Below are 16944 nucleotides of genomic sequence, written 5' to 3' on the forward strand. Positions count from 1 at the left end.
TCCCGTTCACTGGCCGGCTTAAACCGGCCAGCTTGGATGCCCCTGCCCGGGTCTCTCCTTCCCCCTTGCCCGGTCCCAGGAAAACCAAGAAATCCCTTTTAGCACCCAAGCCCCAAAGAACCATCGTTGCAAATGGAAGTCCCATCTCTTCCCTTGTCCAAATATATACAGTGTCGACTCATTTAGTACATACACCAACACGCAGTGAAAAAATAAAGTTACATGAGTACACGACCATTTCTCAATTCTGCCACAGTCCTTCTGCGTTTGCAAACTCCTCTGCTGCTTCCGGCGTCCCAAAATAAATGTCCTTGAATTTGTAGGTCCCCCTCAACCTAGCTGGATATACTATGCCGCACTGCACCTTGCTGATGTACAGTGCCTTCTTCACCCGGCTGAAGGCAGCCCGTCTCCTCGCCAGCTCCACCGTAAAGTCCTGGTATATGCGTATACTAGCTCCAGCCCACTGCACATTCTGCTTTGCCCAGCACAGGACTTTCTCCTTCACGCTATACCTATGGAAACACAGAGTTAATACTCTTGGCGGCTCACTCGTCTTTGGTATAGGCCTCCACGACCGATGAGCCCGATCCAGTTCATATCGGGAGGGATTGTCCCCCTCTCCCAATAGCTTCGCCAACATCGTGGCAAAATACTCCCGTTGGCCTCGGGCCTTCCAGCCCTTCGGGCAGACCCACAATCCTCATATTATGTCGCCTGGATCTGTTTTCCAGGTCTTCCATTTTGGTTCGCAGACGCTTGTTGGTCTCTATCACCCTCCGCAACTCCTTCCCCATTGAGGTGAGTTGATCACTGTGCTGTGATAATGCCCCTTCCACTTCCTTCAGTGTCTCACCTTGCTCCCGCACCTCCGCCGCTGCGCTTGATACAGCAGCCCACACCGGGGCAATCGCCTCCTCCACCAGCACTTTCAATACCACCCCCAACTCCTTCTTCATCGCTTCCATGTGTTTTTTGAACTGTTTTTCAAGTTCCACAGCCATCACCGTGGTCATTTCTTCTGCTGTGAGCAATGCGACCTCCTCTGGTGTCCCAGCCTCCGCTTTCCTTACAGTTCCTGTGCTGACTTTTTCACTCACCGGTGCACTTCCGTTAACCCCCTTTTTCATGGCTGTTTTTCTCCCAAACTTGGACATTTCTCCTCCCTGTGCCTTCCTACAGCCTTTTCAGCCTCCTTAAAACTCCAAAATTCCCATTCTCGAGTGGGAGCCCTCCAGTGTGCGGCTGCCTCCTGCCTACCGTCACCAGACCCCCTTCATTTTTATATAGAGATATGGGACTGATAAAATGGTATACATAAGAAATCCAGTATTGTGAATGTATTCTGGTGGCTGTGTGTTTAAAGGAAAAACAAGCTATTTTTTAATGGAGACTAGAAGTAAGAAAGATGGGCTAAGTTGATGGAACAAGGGCTTTGATATGCTGATTAGCCAAGCAGCACTGGAACTGTGCAAATTCCAACTGGAAATTGCTAACAATGGAAAATGGGGTGAATTTCACATTTGCATTCTAAAAGGTGAGCTAATGTAATAAATGTAATGAAGAATAACTTCGGAGAAGCTTAGTTCAAATAAGGGAAGATTAAAAGGGAAGACAGTACATCAGAGACAAATTCAGCCCGTGCAGGGAAGCTATTTGAGATTTAAGACCACACAGCAGGAAGTTATGTCCCCTCCCAACAAGTTGTTGTGTTTGGAGAAAGCCTGTTTTGAGAAGCCTGCTATCTCTAATTTAAATCAGAAGCAACCCCAAAAGATGGTGCCTGGTATGGTAACTATTGCTGGATTTTGCTTATCGTTCTAAAACCTGTGGGATGTTGTTTGGGGACGTTTAGTTCTGATGTTAGAAAAATAATGTGTTTTGGAACTGAGTAAATTTAAAGGTATTGTGGATAGCCATTAAGGTGGTTAAATGACTTTTTAGTTGACTTTCTTGTTGCGTTTTGCTGTTTAATAATCATTTATTTTGCTTAAAATATCACAAAAGAGCCTGGTCTACACATCTTTCCTCAATTTACCAAATTTCAAAAATACACTTGAGAGCGGGCATTCTAAAGATCCCCTCTGGGTTTTCAAATGCCGTAACACTACCATGAATATTGTCTGTTAATCTGAATTAGATCGGTCCTTAATTGGTATTCAATATTGAATAAAATTTTAAAACACCATTTCAGATAATGTGACATTTTGTGACCCCTTACTCCATTACCTGCTAGTGCTTCATTACTTGACTGCAGCAACTTGAGTCCAATAGCATTGTTATGCAATTTATTTGGTTGAATGCTATCTATTATAACCCCATTAAACAGGGCAGTATGGTGAAGTAGTGGTTAGCTTGGCGCCGCGGACCCGGGTCCGATCCTGGTCCTGGGTCACTGTCTGTGTGGAATTTGCACATCCTCCCTGTATCTGCACGGGTTCCCCCCCCCCCCCCCCCCCCCCCCCCCCCCCCCCCCAAAAAAAAAAGAAGTGCAGGTAGATGGATTGGCCTTGCTAAATTACCCCTTTATTTAATTTTTAAAAAAAATGAACCCATTAAACACTATGCACTTGGTTGCTCAGAGCCATTTTATAATCATCATCTGGCAGTTTGAACTGCGACAAAATGTTTGCATTTCTTGCCTAAGGTAAGATCCATTGACCTTGTCTTCTTTTCAGAAAAACGAGAAAGGATAAGCAAACCGAAGGACCCACCTCCTTTTGAAGGAATGGAAGTGAGTAGCAAAAATAAATGCAACTTGAAACTGTAAGTGGTTTCATAGTGAGACATGAATGCAATGCGTGCTGCATAAATAAGTTGTAATGTAAGAGAAGCATGCAGAGTAGCTGTTGTGATAAAACATTCAACAGTTGTAATTGCTGTTAGTCATTTATCTAGATAATTTCAAGGCAATTCTATATTGATATGAAATTGTAAAATAAAAATATACTGTAGCTTAACCAGTTCCTGATGGAGAAAATAAAGTAATTTTCTTCGAATAGAAATGCTCCTATGCAGTCATGGAATAGTTTTCAATTCAGATATTGTTAGATGTTGTTATTGTGTTTAAAAAGGTGCAAAATACATTGGGCTCTAACTTGTGAGCTCCAAGGTGTGTGTGTATGTGGAGGCACCCCAAAGAGTTTTGCCCCCCCTCCCCAACCCCCAACCCAGCAGAGGTTCACAGGTAAGATTTACCTGGCAATTGCCTGCAAGTGCAAACTTCCCCAGGGAAATTGCCCTGTATTGCATCCCATCTTAAAGTGCAATTTAAATCGTAAACTTCGGATGGCTCCAACTGTGTTACCAAGAAAAAGTCATAAGAATTAAAACTTCTTCTGTGTAACTATTGAACAAGACCCCCCAAGGGACTCCCCTCGAATGAACAGAGGACTCTCCACCCCCGCCCTTGCTCCCGGCCACCTATGGGACTCTCCATAAGGAACAGGAGTATGCTGTTCGGCCTCTCAAGTGCATTCCACCATTCAATAGGATCATGGCTGATCTGACATTCTTCATATCTACTTTCTCCCCCCCCCCCCTTCCCCATAACCCTAGATTCCCTTGTTGATCAAGAATCTGTTTATCTTAGCCTTAAATGTACAAAAGGACCCTGCTCCACAGCTCTCTATGACAATGAGTTCCAAAGACTCTCAACCCTCTGAGGGAAAAAATCCCTCCTCATCTCAGTCTTAAGTTAGCATCCCTTTATTCTGAGAATATGCCCTCTAGTCCTGAGGGGAATTCTCCCATGAGGGGAATCATCCGCTCAGCATCTATCCTGTCAAGCCCCATAAGAATTCTATATGCTGAATGAGATCACCATCATTCTTCTAAATTCCAATGAGTAGAGTCTCAACCTGTTTAACCTTTGCTTATAAGACAATCCCTCCATATCGGAGATCATCCTAGTGAACCTTCTCTGAACTGCCTCCAAAGAAATATCTTTCCTTAAATAATTGACAAAACCTGCTCACAGTACTCAAGTTGTGGTCTCACCAGTATCTTGTACAGTTGCAATAAGACGTCTCTACTTTTATACCCCAACCCCCTTGAAATAAGGGCTAACATTCCATTCTCCTTCTTGATTACCTGCTGCACCTGTGTGCTAGCTTTTGTTTTTTGTGCACAAGTACCCCCAAGACCCTCTGTTGCAGCTTTCTGCAGTTTTTAACGATTTAAATAATGCTCCGTTCTTTTGTTTGCCCTTCCAAATTGAACAACTTCACATTTTGCCACATTATACCCTGTTTTCAGCTTTTTGCCCACTTAACCAATCGATATGCCTTTTCAAGCTGTTTGTATTCCTCTTACAACTTGCCTTTCCACCTGTTTTTATTTTGTCTACAAATTTGCCTTCCTCCAGGTCATTAATAGATGTTGCAAACAGTTGTGGTCCCAGGACTGATCCCTGTGGAACCCCACTCGTTACAGGTTACCAACCTGAAAAAGAACCCCTTACCCCATTCGTTGTACCCTGCCCATTAGCCAATTCTCTATCCACTCCGATATACTACCTCCAACACCATGGGCCCTTATCCCCTGACTTAACCTTTGTGAGGTAACTTGTTGAACGTCTTCAGGAAGTCCAATACAACACACCTGTTGGTTCCCTCTATCCACTCTGGTTGAGACCGCCTTGAAAAACTACTAAATTAGTCAGACACGATTTCCCTTCCATGAAGCCATGCTGATTCTGCTTGAATAGATTATGATTTTCTAAATGTTTATAGATAGAATTTACAGTGCAGAAGGAGGCCATTCGGCCCATTGAGCCTGGACTTTTACCTTGGAAAGAGTATCCGACTTAAGCTTAAACCCACGCCTCCACCCATCTCCGTAGCCTAGTAACCCACCTAATCTTTGGACACTAAGGGCCACTTTAGCATCGCCAATCCACCTAACCTGCTCATCTTTGGACTGTGGGACAAAACTGGAGCATCTGGAGGAAACCCTCACAGATACTGGGAGAAAGTGCAAACTCCACGCAGTTACCCATGGCTGGAATTGAACACGAGACCCTGGAGCTATGAGACAGCAGTGCTAACCACTGTGCTGCCATGTCACCAAAGTGCTGCTATTACTTCCTTAGTAATTGATTCCAAAATTTTTCCAGCCATAGATGTTGGGCTCATCGCCCTATAGTTACCTGTTTATGCCTCCCTCCCTTTTTCAATAGGGGTGTCACATTGGCAGTTTTCCAATCTTCTGTTACTTCTCCAGAATACAAGGATTTTTGGTAAATTACAACCAATGCATCAACCAACTCTGTAGCTACCTCTTTTAGGATCCTAGGTTGCAAACCATCAGGGCCAGGGCATTTATCTGTGTTTAGCCCATTAGTTTATCTAATACTACTTCTCTAGTGATGGTATTTAATTCCACTCCCGTATTCTTTAGTATTAATGTGATATTCAAAGTATCTTCACTGGAAAGACTGATGCAAAATATCTGTTTAACTCTTCTGCCATTACCTTGTTCTACATTACTATCTCCCCAGATTCATTTTCTAAGGGGCCTAAACTTTGATGGAGTTTAGAAGGATGAGGAGGGGATCTATTGAAACTTACAGAATACGCAGAGGCTGAGATAGAGAAGATGTTTCTATTATTAGGAGAAACTAGAACCAGAGGGCACAGCCTCAGACTGAAGGGAATATCCTTTAAAACTGAGATGAAGAGGAGTTTCTAGCCAGAAGGTGGTGAATCTGTGGAACTCATTGCCGCAGAAGGTTGTGGGGGCCAAGCCACTGAGTTTTTAAGACAGCAATAGATAGGTTGTTGATTGATATGGGGATTAGGGGTTATAAGGAGAAGGCAGGAGAATGGGGATGAGAAACATATTAGCCATGATCAAATGGCGGAGCAGACTTGATGGGCCGAATGGCCAAATTCTGCTCCTATATCTTATGGTCTTATGCTCACTTTGATCTTGTATGTTGAAATAAGCTCTTATTGTACAGTTTTTATTTTCCTTGCTAGTTTGCCCTCATAGTTTATTTTCTCCCTCTATTATCTTTTTAGTCCTCCTTCACTGGATTCTGAATTTATCCCAATCTTCGGGGCTATTCACTTAATTTTGTCTCCTTGTATTGTCATGGAAGTGTCCCTTTAAGAAAGATTTTTGTCTTATCACATGGCTTCAGTGATGTCATTTTGTGGGTGGAGCTGAGCTGTGGCTGAGAGTTTGTTTTAAGTTTCATTTTCAGTTTGACTGCTGTGGATTCAGAGGGAGAAATAAGTGTTTTTCCCCCTTTTTTTCTATGGTTTTAATTTTAAAGAGTTGTTCCAGTAAAAAAAACATTGATTATAGCTACCTGATTTGGTAACTTAAAAGATATAGTTTGCTTTCTGGAAGGAGCTAAATCTGAGACGGGATCAGAATCTCAGTGAAAGCCAGTGTCATTCAAGTGAGAATGCAGAATGCAGAGTGCTGGGCCACACCCTTGAAAAAGATTTTTTTGTTTATTGGATTTTGTTTTTGAATTGGAACAGTTAAGAGAGAATTCATTAAGTGTTATAATATATATGTTAGCTAAGTTCTTGGAATAAAGCTTGTTTTGATTAAAGTGTTTAGGAAGACTGATGAATCACAACTGAAGGGAAGGCTCTGGTGCTCATCCAGTCAAATTCAACATAAAGATCGTAGGTCAGGTGGACTTCATAATATACTTTGGAGTTTCTAAGCCCTGTCCCATAACAGTATGGTGCTTTTTTTCTGCTTCCTACTCTCTATAACTTCCATGGTTGGTTTATCCCTCTCTTAGAATCTTTCCTCCTTACTGCGATATATTTGTGCTGAGAGTCACAAATTACCTCCTTAAATGTCTGCCGCTGCTTGTTTACTGTCTTTCCTGCTAACCTATCCGCCCAGTCCACTTCAGCTATCTCTACCCTCATTTCATTGTAATTCCCTTAAGTTAAACACAATTGTTTCCAGCCTACATTTCTCACTCTCAAACAGAATATTAAAATCCATCATGCTATGATCACTACTTCCAAAGGGATCTTTTACTCTGAGATCATTTATTAACCTGCTACATTATCAATTACCAGATCCAAGATAGCCTGTTCACTGGTTGGCTTTATGACATATTGCTCTTGGAAACTATCTCACCTTGGAAACTATCCCCAATGAATTTATTGTCAGCTGTACCACCTTGATTGATCTAATCAATGTGAAGATTAAAGTTACCCATGATTATTGCTCTATTCCTTTTACATGTTCTTATTATTTGTTGGTTTATACACTTTCCTACAGTGTGGCAACTGTTTGGGGGTCCATACACTCCTCCTACGAATGTCGCCTTTCCCTTGCTGTTTTTCAACTTCCATCCAAATGGAAGTCATCCGAGTCCAGATTGTCTCTCACAACTGGCTTCTTTCCATCTCTTATTTATTAAGAGTGCTACCCTGCCACCTATTCCTTCCCTCCTGTCCTTCCAAAAGTCTAATATCCCTGAGTGTCAAGTTCCCAATTTTGATCTTCATTTCTTGCAGATTGATGAAATAGCAAATATTAATGATATAGAAGACTACATAGAACTGCTGTATGAGGACATACCTGACAAAGTGCGTGGTTCAGCACTCATTCTTCAACTGGCTCGTAATCCTGACAATTTGGAGGAATTGCTACAAAACGGTAAGCAAACTTTAGTTATAAAGCACCAATACCTTGCTTCAGGTATGTGCTTTTCACTTATCACATGGCCCTCCCCACCAGTATCACACAGGCTTCAACCGACTCTCTCCAGTTTTTCTCACTAATTGTTTTCTTATGTTCATTCTCTATCCACTTTATCTAGTAACTTTGTTTCACATATTTGATCATTTATCTTCTAGCTTCCTACCTTTTGTAAATAAATTAAATTCACTTATTTTTCCACTTCCAATTGTAGATGGCCTCAGAACAGCGGCAGATTATTCTATCAGTTCTGCCATTCAATTAAATCATGACTAATGTCTTGACTTTTGATCTAAGGCAAGTTCTAACGAGACCTCTTGTCTGTTTAGCATACATTCCCGTTTAATACATATTTGTTCTTTTTGTTCCTTGTTTCTATTTTGATTATTTTACACTTATTCACATTGACTTACACCTGTCACCCATTGATCCCATTTTGTGAATATTTTGCTTTGGGTAATATTGCTGTTGGTTTTAAAATGCATTTCTCAAATTCATTCTGTATTCTCCACATTTTGATGACTTTTCTTAAAGTGTTAAAATCTTTAAATTTCTATCTTTAGAGACTGCATTGGGTGCTTTGGCTCGTGTGTTGCGAGAGGACTGGAAGCAAAGTGTCGAACTTGCCACCAACATTATTTACATATTTTTCTGTTTCTCTAGGTAAGACTACCTTTGAAGTTGCACAGTTGAGAACTGTTAGAATTTAGAGTCTCATTTGTATCTTTGCCTCTCTAAAGGTCGCTTACAAATAGACTTTCAAGCGTCCGTATGTAAATAGATATAAACTACCTGGTAAATTACATAAAACGTTATGGCTAATTGCGCAGAAATGCAGAAGGGGGTTGTGCTTGGATTGGAAACAGCAAGTTCATGAAGATTTAGAACAAGGCTGGAATATTTGACTAGCGTGTTAGAGGGAGAATCGGTAGGAAAAACCCTCACCATGAAAGACAGTTCTGGGATTAACAGCTGCCAGGGTGGACTTCCGGTGGCGGCCATGAGGTGACTGGTTGCGCACAAGGAGACTTGGAGACTTTTTTTGGCCCATTTTACTCAGCAAACTGGCCAGGCGGTGGGATGAAAGCTGAAATAATTGAAGCTAGTTGGTTTCTCCTCCGGTGTGGTATGTCTGTGTGATATGACACGAGGCAAAAACCGAATAACGCCCCCACTCAAGATTCAGAAGACCTTCGTGGCAGAAATGAAAGAAAACGTGATGGACCTCGCTGTGCTGTCGTTGCCCTCCCAATTGCTGACGGAAATCATGGGGAAATTCCAAAAGCATAGGCAGGCAATGCGGGAAGACCTATCGAAGGCGATTGAGGTGGCAATACCCCCTCCCTTTGCGTAGAGATGGAAAAAGTGGAACGGCTAGTGGCATCGCAGGGCACAATGATTCAGGAGGTGGAGAAGGCGGTCTCGGACCACAGCGATTGTATTGTCTGTTTAGTGGTAGATGTATCAATGTTGGTTGAGGCCCACAAAGTTTTGAAGGCCAGGGGAACCGGTCCAGTCATCAGAAACTGAGGATAGTCGGGTTACCGGGGGGAATTGAAGGTATGAACATCACTGTGTACATGGCGAAGATGTTCGGGAAATTGGTTAGGGAGGGGGATCTTCATGGAAACCCTGCAAGGTGGACCGGGCCCAGAAGTCACTGCACGAGAAGCCGCGATCCGGGGATGTGCCACGAGCGGTAATTGTTGTCTTCACAAGTATTTGGATAATGAGCAAAATTTAAGGTGTGCTAAGACCACACAAGAGTGTAGCTGGGAGGGTTCATTGGATCTCCTCATAAGGTGGATACGGTGGATCCTAATGGGAAGGAGGGAGAATGTAATCCGGAGTAGCCGTAGGAAACTCATTGAGACACGGGAAGAATTCATAAACCCCACACAGATATTCACCTGAGGTGGGAATCAAACCCGGGTCTCTGGCACTGTGAGGCAGCAGTGTTAGGTGCTGTGCCACCGTACCGGCCAAAAATTAAAAAAAACATAATTCCACATATTTATACAGAGAAATGAAAATCGCTTATTGTCACTAGTAGGCTTCAATGAAGTTACTGTGAAAAGCCCCTAGTCGCCACATTCCGGCGCCTGTCCGGGGAGGCTGGTACGGGAATCGAACCGTGCTGCTGGCCTGCTTGGTCTGCTTTAAAAGCCAGCGATTTAGCCTGGTGAGCTAAACCAGCCCTATAGACCAGCAACTATAAATTTGGATTATGGTTAGTGTAGTCCGCGCTTCTCAATCCATTAAACAAGGGCTAAAAAAGGGAGAGCTACCAGAAACAAATGTCCTTGGGATAAAGGAGGAACAAGATACAACCATATGGAGATTTCCTGTTGGGCGCTCTCTTCACTTGCTGCGAACAGACCGGAGGGACACCAGGCTCACAGTCCCAGCAGCCACACGGACCAGCCAGTTTGGAGGGAGAACCAGAGACATCTGTGCCGGTTTTTAACTATTCTTTCTGGGAATGGTGAACATACTCCTTCAACCCACAGAAATTTCCAATTAGTGTAGATTGTGTAGATTGTAGAGATTTGGGGTGGGTGAGTGGATATATCTATGTATCTGTGTTTGCGGGCATTAAAGTAAATTTGTGTAACAGTAAGAATTTTTGATGTGCCATTTAGTCTCTTATTTTATACGTAGTATTTCATAACCGGTGTTTGTGTGTTATAGTCTGAGTTGTGGAGGACCTAATTCTCTTGAATAAATTATAATATTTTAAATCTTTAAAAAAAGTTACAACCATATGTTCATAGTCCCCAGGGAGAGAGGTGGAATGACTCGACATGGCCAGCCATCGTCAACCCCTCAAGACGAGCATCGTGGCCTTGAACACCAGATACGTTGTGCTCCAACGACATTTCTAATTTAATTCTGGTGCCGCCTTGAACATCCCTGCCTTTACTTGCTCAACCACTGATGGCTGTACCTTCAGTTGCCCTGCCCATAAGCTCTGGAAATCCTTTGCTTCATCTTTCTGCTTCTATGTTCATTTTCATCCTTGAAGACACTCCTTGAAGTCTACCTTTTTGACCAAGCTTTTGATCATGAGACCTAATATTTTCACATGTGGCTTGGTGTTATATTTAGTTTTAAAATGCTCATATGAAGTGCCTTGAAGTGTTTTATTATGTTAAAGATGGTATACAATAAAAATTGTTATTGTCAAGCCAATTGGCATGTAGTTGCTGGATTTATCCGTAGACCTATTTTGAATAAACGTGTAATATTTGCAATTCCCCAGTCCTCTGGCACCATCCCCATATTTAAAAATGTTTGGATGATTATGTCCAGTACATATGTAATTTTCCAGCCTTAATTCCTTTAGTGCATTTGTTGGATGCACTCATCCAGTCCAGAAAATGTATCAACTTTTAAAAAGCACAGCTATTCTTTCTAATACCTGCTCTTTGTCAATTTTAACTCATCCAGTATTTCAACTACAGTACTTATCTTTCATTTTGGCTTTGACAGCATCTTTCTTAGTAAAGACAAATATAGAGAACTAATTTAATACCTCAGTCATACCCTCTGCCTCTTGTGTAGATCTGCTTTTGATCTCTTGTGCCTCCTGCCTCCTCTTGCTGCCTTTTTACTATTTATAAGCCCATAGGATACTTCTGTATTGTCTGTTTATGTCAGTTGCCAATCTCTTATATTCTTGTCTTTGCCAATCCTATTTTCTTTCTCATTTGCCCTCTGAACCTGTATTCCGTGTGATTCTCACTTTTATTATTAATCTGGTACTTTTCATATGCACCATTTCTCTGTTTCGTCTTACTGTCTTTTTCTATTATTCAGGGAGAGGTTTTGGTTGCCCTACCTTTCTCTTGGGAATTTACCTCGATTGTACCTGAACTATCTTTTCTTTAATGGCAACCTATTGTTCAATTACAGTTCTGCCTACACAGTTGATCCAAATGTGGTAGGGACAGATCCATTGGCACCACACTGAAGTTGGCCCTCTTAGAATTGAACAGTTTTACTTCAGATTGCTCCATTACCATTACCATAGCTACCCTAAATCTTTTGAAACAATGACCCCTCTCATGCCCCAAAATGAGATCCAACATGCCTTCTTCCTCATTGGGCCAGAATTATAAAATCATTATTGTCACAAGTAGGCTTACATTAACACTGCAATGATGTTACTGTGAAAAGCCCCTAGTCGCCACATTCCGGCGCCTGTTTGGGTACACGGAGAATTTTAGAATGTCCAATTCACCTAACAGCATGTCTTTCGGGACTTGTGGGAGGAAACTGGAGTGCCCAGAGGAAACCCAGGCAGATGCGTGGAGAACGTGACAGTGACCCAAGCCAGGAATCGAACCTAGCTAGGTCCCTGGCATTTTGAAGCAGCAGTGCTAACCACTGTGCTACCATGCCGCCAGTAATATGGATATAGATAATTCTCCGAAGTACATTTTTAGGAATTCTTCCCTTCTTTGTTTTCGACTTTGAACATTACTGTAATTTCTCTTCAAATTTCTTCCTCTATATCTTTCCCAGTAGTTGGCGGCCTATAGAATACACTCAGTAATGCAATAGTATCATGATTGTTTCACAACATTAACTAAATAGCTTCTGTCCTTGACCCCTCAAGAACATCCTCTCTCTCCACCTCTGTCCATTCTCCTTAATGAACACTGTTGCCCCTTTTCCATTCTCTCCTTCCCTATCTTTACTGAATACTTTGTTTCCAGGAATATTTGGACCCGTGATGCCCTTTCTTGAGGCAGATCTCTGTATATCTATTATCTTCCCATGTGACTATTTGTGCCAAAAATTCATCAACTTTATTTGCCATGCTTTGTGCATTTTCATAAATGCACTGTAAACGTAATTTAGAGATTTCTATCTTCCCTCTTGTACTAGAATCATAGAATTTACAGTGCAGAAGGAGGCCATTTGGCCCATTGAGTCTGCATTGGCCCTTGGAAAGAGCACCCTACTTAAGCCCACACCTCCACCCTATCCACGTAACTCAGTAACCCCACCTAACCCAGTAACCTCACCTAACCTTTTTGTTTTGGACACTAAGGGCAATTTAGCACGGTCAATCCACCTAACCTGCACGTCTTTGGACTATGGGACGAAACCAGAGCACCCGGAGGAAACCCACACAGACACGGGGAGAATGTGCAGACTCAGCACAGACAATGACCCAAGCCGGGAACGAACCTGGGACCCTGGAGCTGTGAAGCAACAGTGCTAACCACTGTGCTACATGCCGTCCAACAGAATTCTCCGTGCTGCATAATTCTCCCAGTGTTCTGTGCACCTTCTTAGTTCTCCCCTGTGCCAAATCCTGATTCCTATCCCCATGCCATCGCAACAGCACACGAAAGCCACCCTGACGGGATATTTGATCCTAGCCTTTATTGACCACACTTCCTTCAGAGCCGTTTCCAATTTACAGGAATCTAAGCCGTCCCTCCTGCACCAACTGTCCCGCGATGCTGTTCTTACCTCTTCTTTCTATTTGCACTGGCGCACGATACTGCGAGTAATCCAGATATTGCTATATTTGAGATCCTGCATGCTAACTCTCTTTATCTCACTCCTTAAAATGTGCATTCTGGATCTCATTCCACAACCTCTCGCTGTTCACCTCCCTTGGAGTGTTCTGCAATCACTCATCTTTGACCGTGGCATCATTGAGGCACTGGACTTAATATTTGTCAGTGTTTGGAGATAATACTGTTTCAAAAATGTTCTTGCTTTCAGAATCCTATAGTACATATTTCATCAGCACATTTTAGTTATACAGATGCAAATTCTTCATAGTGTGACATTACAAGTCAGCTGGATCTTGGGCAGTAACTAACAGTTTTCTGTGCGCCACACTGATTCTACCTTGTGTCTTACAGTTTCTCTCAATTTCATGGGCTAATCACTCACTATAAAATTGGTGCACTCTGCATGAACATTATTGACCATGAACTGAAAAGACATGACCTGTGGCAAGAAGAGCTTCATAAGAAAAAGAAGGTAGATATCCTTTCTTGTATGTAACAAAATCTAATGCCAGCAACAATTGGAAAAGTTGTCTTTTTATCCTCAATTAAAATATTTTGCAAATAATTGACACTGCAACACTTACCTTTGGCTTATTTGTGAATAAGAAAGATGAACAAGAGTAGGCCATTCAGCTCCTTGAGATGCTCCGTTATTCGGTAGATTATGACTGAACCAACCATGGCCTCAACTCCATTTCCTGCCCTCAAAACGACCCCTTGTAGATCAAAAGTCTGTCTAACTCTGCCATGAATATATTCTTTGACCCAACCTCCACTGTGCTGCAGTAGAGAATTCCAAAGATTAATGACCCTCTGAGAGAAGAAATTCCTCATCAGTTCCCCCTTAAATGGGAACCCCATATTCGGAAACTGCCTATTATTTGTAAAATACCCCTTTGGGGAAACAATCCTCTTGGCATCTAAATCATTCTGCCCTTTTGGAATCTTCGATATTTCAATAAGATAAACTCTGAAGAGTATCGACCCTACCTGTTCAACTTTTCCTTCTGTGTCAACCTCTTTGTCCCAGGAATCAATGTAGTGATCGTTTTCTGAACTCTTCCATTACAAGCATATCCCTTCTGAAATTAGGAGATCAAAAGTGAATGCAGTTTTCTTGCTGTGGTCTCACCAATGTGCTGAAGTTGTAACACGATTTCCTTACTTTTTATACACCCAACCCCCTTGCAAGAAAGGCCAATACTCCATGTGCCTTCCTAATGACTAGCTGTACCTCTATGCTAACATTTTGTGATTCATGTATGGGAGACCCAAATCCCATTGTAATGCAGCATTGTATAGTGTCCCTCCATTTAAATATGTTGCTTTCCTATTCTTCCTACCAAAGTAGAAAACTTTCATTTTCCCATATTATTACTCCATCTGCCAAATTTATGCTCGTTTACTTAACCTTTCTGCACCCCTTTACAGACTTGTATCCTTTTCACAATTTGTTTTCCCTATTATTTTATTATGATTTTCTAAATGTATTCCCACATTTTCCCAATGACAGATATTAGGCTAACTGAAATGAAATGAAAATTGCTTATTGTTACAAGTAGGCTTCAAAGAAGTTACTATGAAAAGCCCCTAGTTGCCACATTCCGGTGCCTGTTCAGGGAGGTTGGTACGGGAACTGACCTATACTTTCCTGTTTTCTAATTCTCTTCTTTCTTGAATAGGAGCATTACATTTGCAATTTTCCAATCTTCAGTGACTTTTTCAGAATTAAGGGAGTTTTGGAAGATTACAACTAGTGCATTCACTATCTCTGCATCCATTTATCTTGATATCCGACAATGTAGGTCATCAGGTCCAGGGGACCTGTCAACTTTTAAGTCCCATTAATTTTCCTAGTACGTTGCTTGTATTCTAGTGTTTTGACCCTTTTTAAAAAAACTATTCTTGGGATGCTTTTAGTGTCGGGTGAAAATAGACCCAATTGTATTTTCTCTATAATGGTTAATCCTAATGTCCTCCCCCTGAAAATGAAATTAAACCCTCATCCATTATCACTCAGGGAGATTGATGTTTACTCCAATGGAGATTTTTGATGTGTTTGGTTTTAGCCTTTAACGTTGAGACCAGAACTGATCAATGCATCAGGCATGATTCATAGCCAATGGATACTTACGGTACTACTAATTGAGTACCTGACAGTGGGAAGAAACACTCTCAACAGTGTTACACCAATTACTTATTCAGAAAGAATTTTGAGCCCTCTTTTGGAAGTTGAGAGAAGAAAATGATGAGTGGGGGAAAAAGAGTTACAATTGTGTGGAGGAAGAATAGAAGATAAAATATTTGCACTTCATGAAATATTCCATATGGACCATAGGAGATAGGGTGTTTCTTAATCTTCAGTCCTCCCAGCAACTCTGAACAGGAAAAAAAATCACCCAACCAGCTGTTTGGTTGCCTCACTAGTTGTTCTGATCTGACCATTCCCTATATGTCCTCTACAAAGATAGTTGACAAGAGGTCTGATCTGTTCTAAGTAACTGAACATAGTGCAATTAAAAGAAAAGTGCGCAAAATTAGTTATAATTATGTTTGTTTAAAATTAAGATACTGGAATGTTTATGTTGAAAATTCTTCCTATCACAGTGCCTTATTTAAATGAAAACAGCAATTTTCCAATTTTTCATTGATTATATAATATCATAAGCATGGTACATTTTTATTTATGGTATTATTTCATCACACATTAAATAACAGCATGAGCTAGGTACATTTACATTTATGGTATGTTATTTAATCTCTCAAATTGTTGTAATGAAAATGATGATTCCTTAACTTTAGTCTTCACTTGAAGATGATGCTGATAACCAAGTATTGAAGAAAGACTTCGAGAAAACATACAAGAAATACCAGGGTTTAGTTATCAAGCAAGAGCAACTATTAAGAGGTAGGTAGTGCTGTTTTTTAAAGTGAAAGTAAATTGCGATACAACATAGAAGTAGGATTAAGGAATTTTCAATCCATCGTCTTCCTTCAAACTAATGGAGAAGATTTACTACGTTATGATTTATAATGAAATCAGTCATTTCTTCTGTATGGGCATTTATGATTTTGTTGGAAATAACAAATTGTGGAAATCTCCTTCCTCGTGTATTCTGTTGTACGTACAAAAATGTATATATAATGGACGTATGGTTGATTTATTTGCATGACAATTCTGATATGAATTAATGCAATTTTCAGTTTTATTGAACAGTGTAATTATTTTAAATAGATGGTACCTAATGTGTAAATTTTGTTTGAGCAAGAATTCAGTTATACTCTGTTCATTTGATTTTGTTTCCTGTTTCCTTTCTTTTAATCACTTAAGTGCTTGTGTGTAAATCGGTTACATTTTACGCGATTACTTATTGCCTGGAATTGTTTAATAGCACTAGAAGTCTGCATTTTAGTACTTTTTTTCAAAAACTTATTTTGTGTTCCTTACTAGTTGCTTTCTATCTTCTGTTAAATCTGGCTGAAGACACGAGGACTGAACTGAAAATGAGGAACAAGAACATTGTCCACATGCTTGTGAAATCACTTGACAGAGAGAACTTTGAGTTGCTGATCTTAGTGATGTCCTTTTTAAAGAAACTCAGTGTATTTGTGGAAAACAAGAATGATATGGTAGGTAGACTGGAATGGATTATTTAATAAAAATTCTAGGGATTGCAACATAGTTTATCAAGTTGAAATTCGTATTTCCAAATGTCAAAATGAA

The 16944-nt window shown here is 41.0% G+C and overlaps 1 protein-coding gene across 3 annotated transcripts in view; it reads left to right on the forward strand.

Moving 5' to 3' along the window:
• kifap3a (kinesin-associated protein 3a) overlaps positions 1-16944 on the forward strand; it is a 301592-nt gene that overhangs the window by 75722 nt on the left and 208926 nt on the right. For 2 of the 3 annotated variants that reach the window (XM_038794572.1, XM_038794574.1), the window contains 6 exons: positions 2679-2734; positions 7500-7641; positions 8247-8346; positions 13572-13692; positions 16023-16128; positions 16672-16850. In XM_038794572.1, the coding sequence (XP_038650500.1) occupies positions 2679-2734; positions 7500-7641; positions 8247-8346; positions 13572-13692; positions 16023-16128; positions 16672-16850 (704 nt within the window). Of the gene's footprint in view, positions 1-2678; positions 2735-7499; positions 7642-8246; positions 8347-13571; positions 13697-16022; positions 16129-16671; positions 16851-16944 lie in introns of all 3 variants that reach the window. The other variant, XM_038794573.1, reaches the window with a different exon arrangement.

Source organism: Scyliorhinus canicula, chromosome 4, assembly GCF_902713615.1.
Source record: "Scyliorhinus canicula chromosome 4, sScyCan1.1, whole genome shotgun sequence".
Lineage (NCBI taxonomy): Eukaryota > Metazoa > Chordata > Chondrichthyes > Carcharhiniformes > Scyliorhinidae > Scyliorhinus > Scyliorhinus canicula.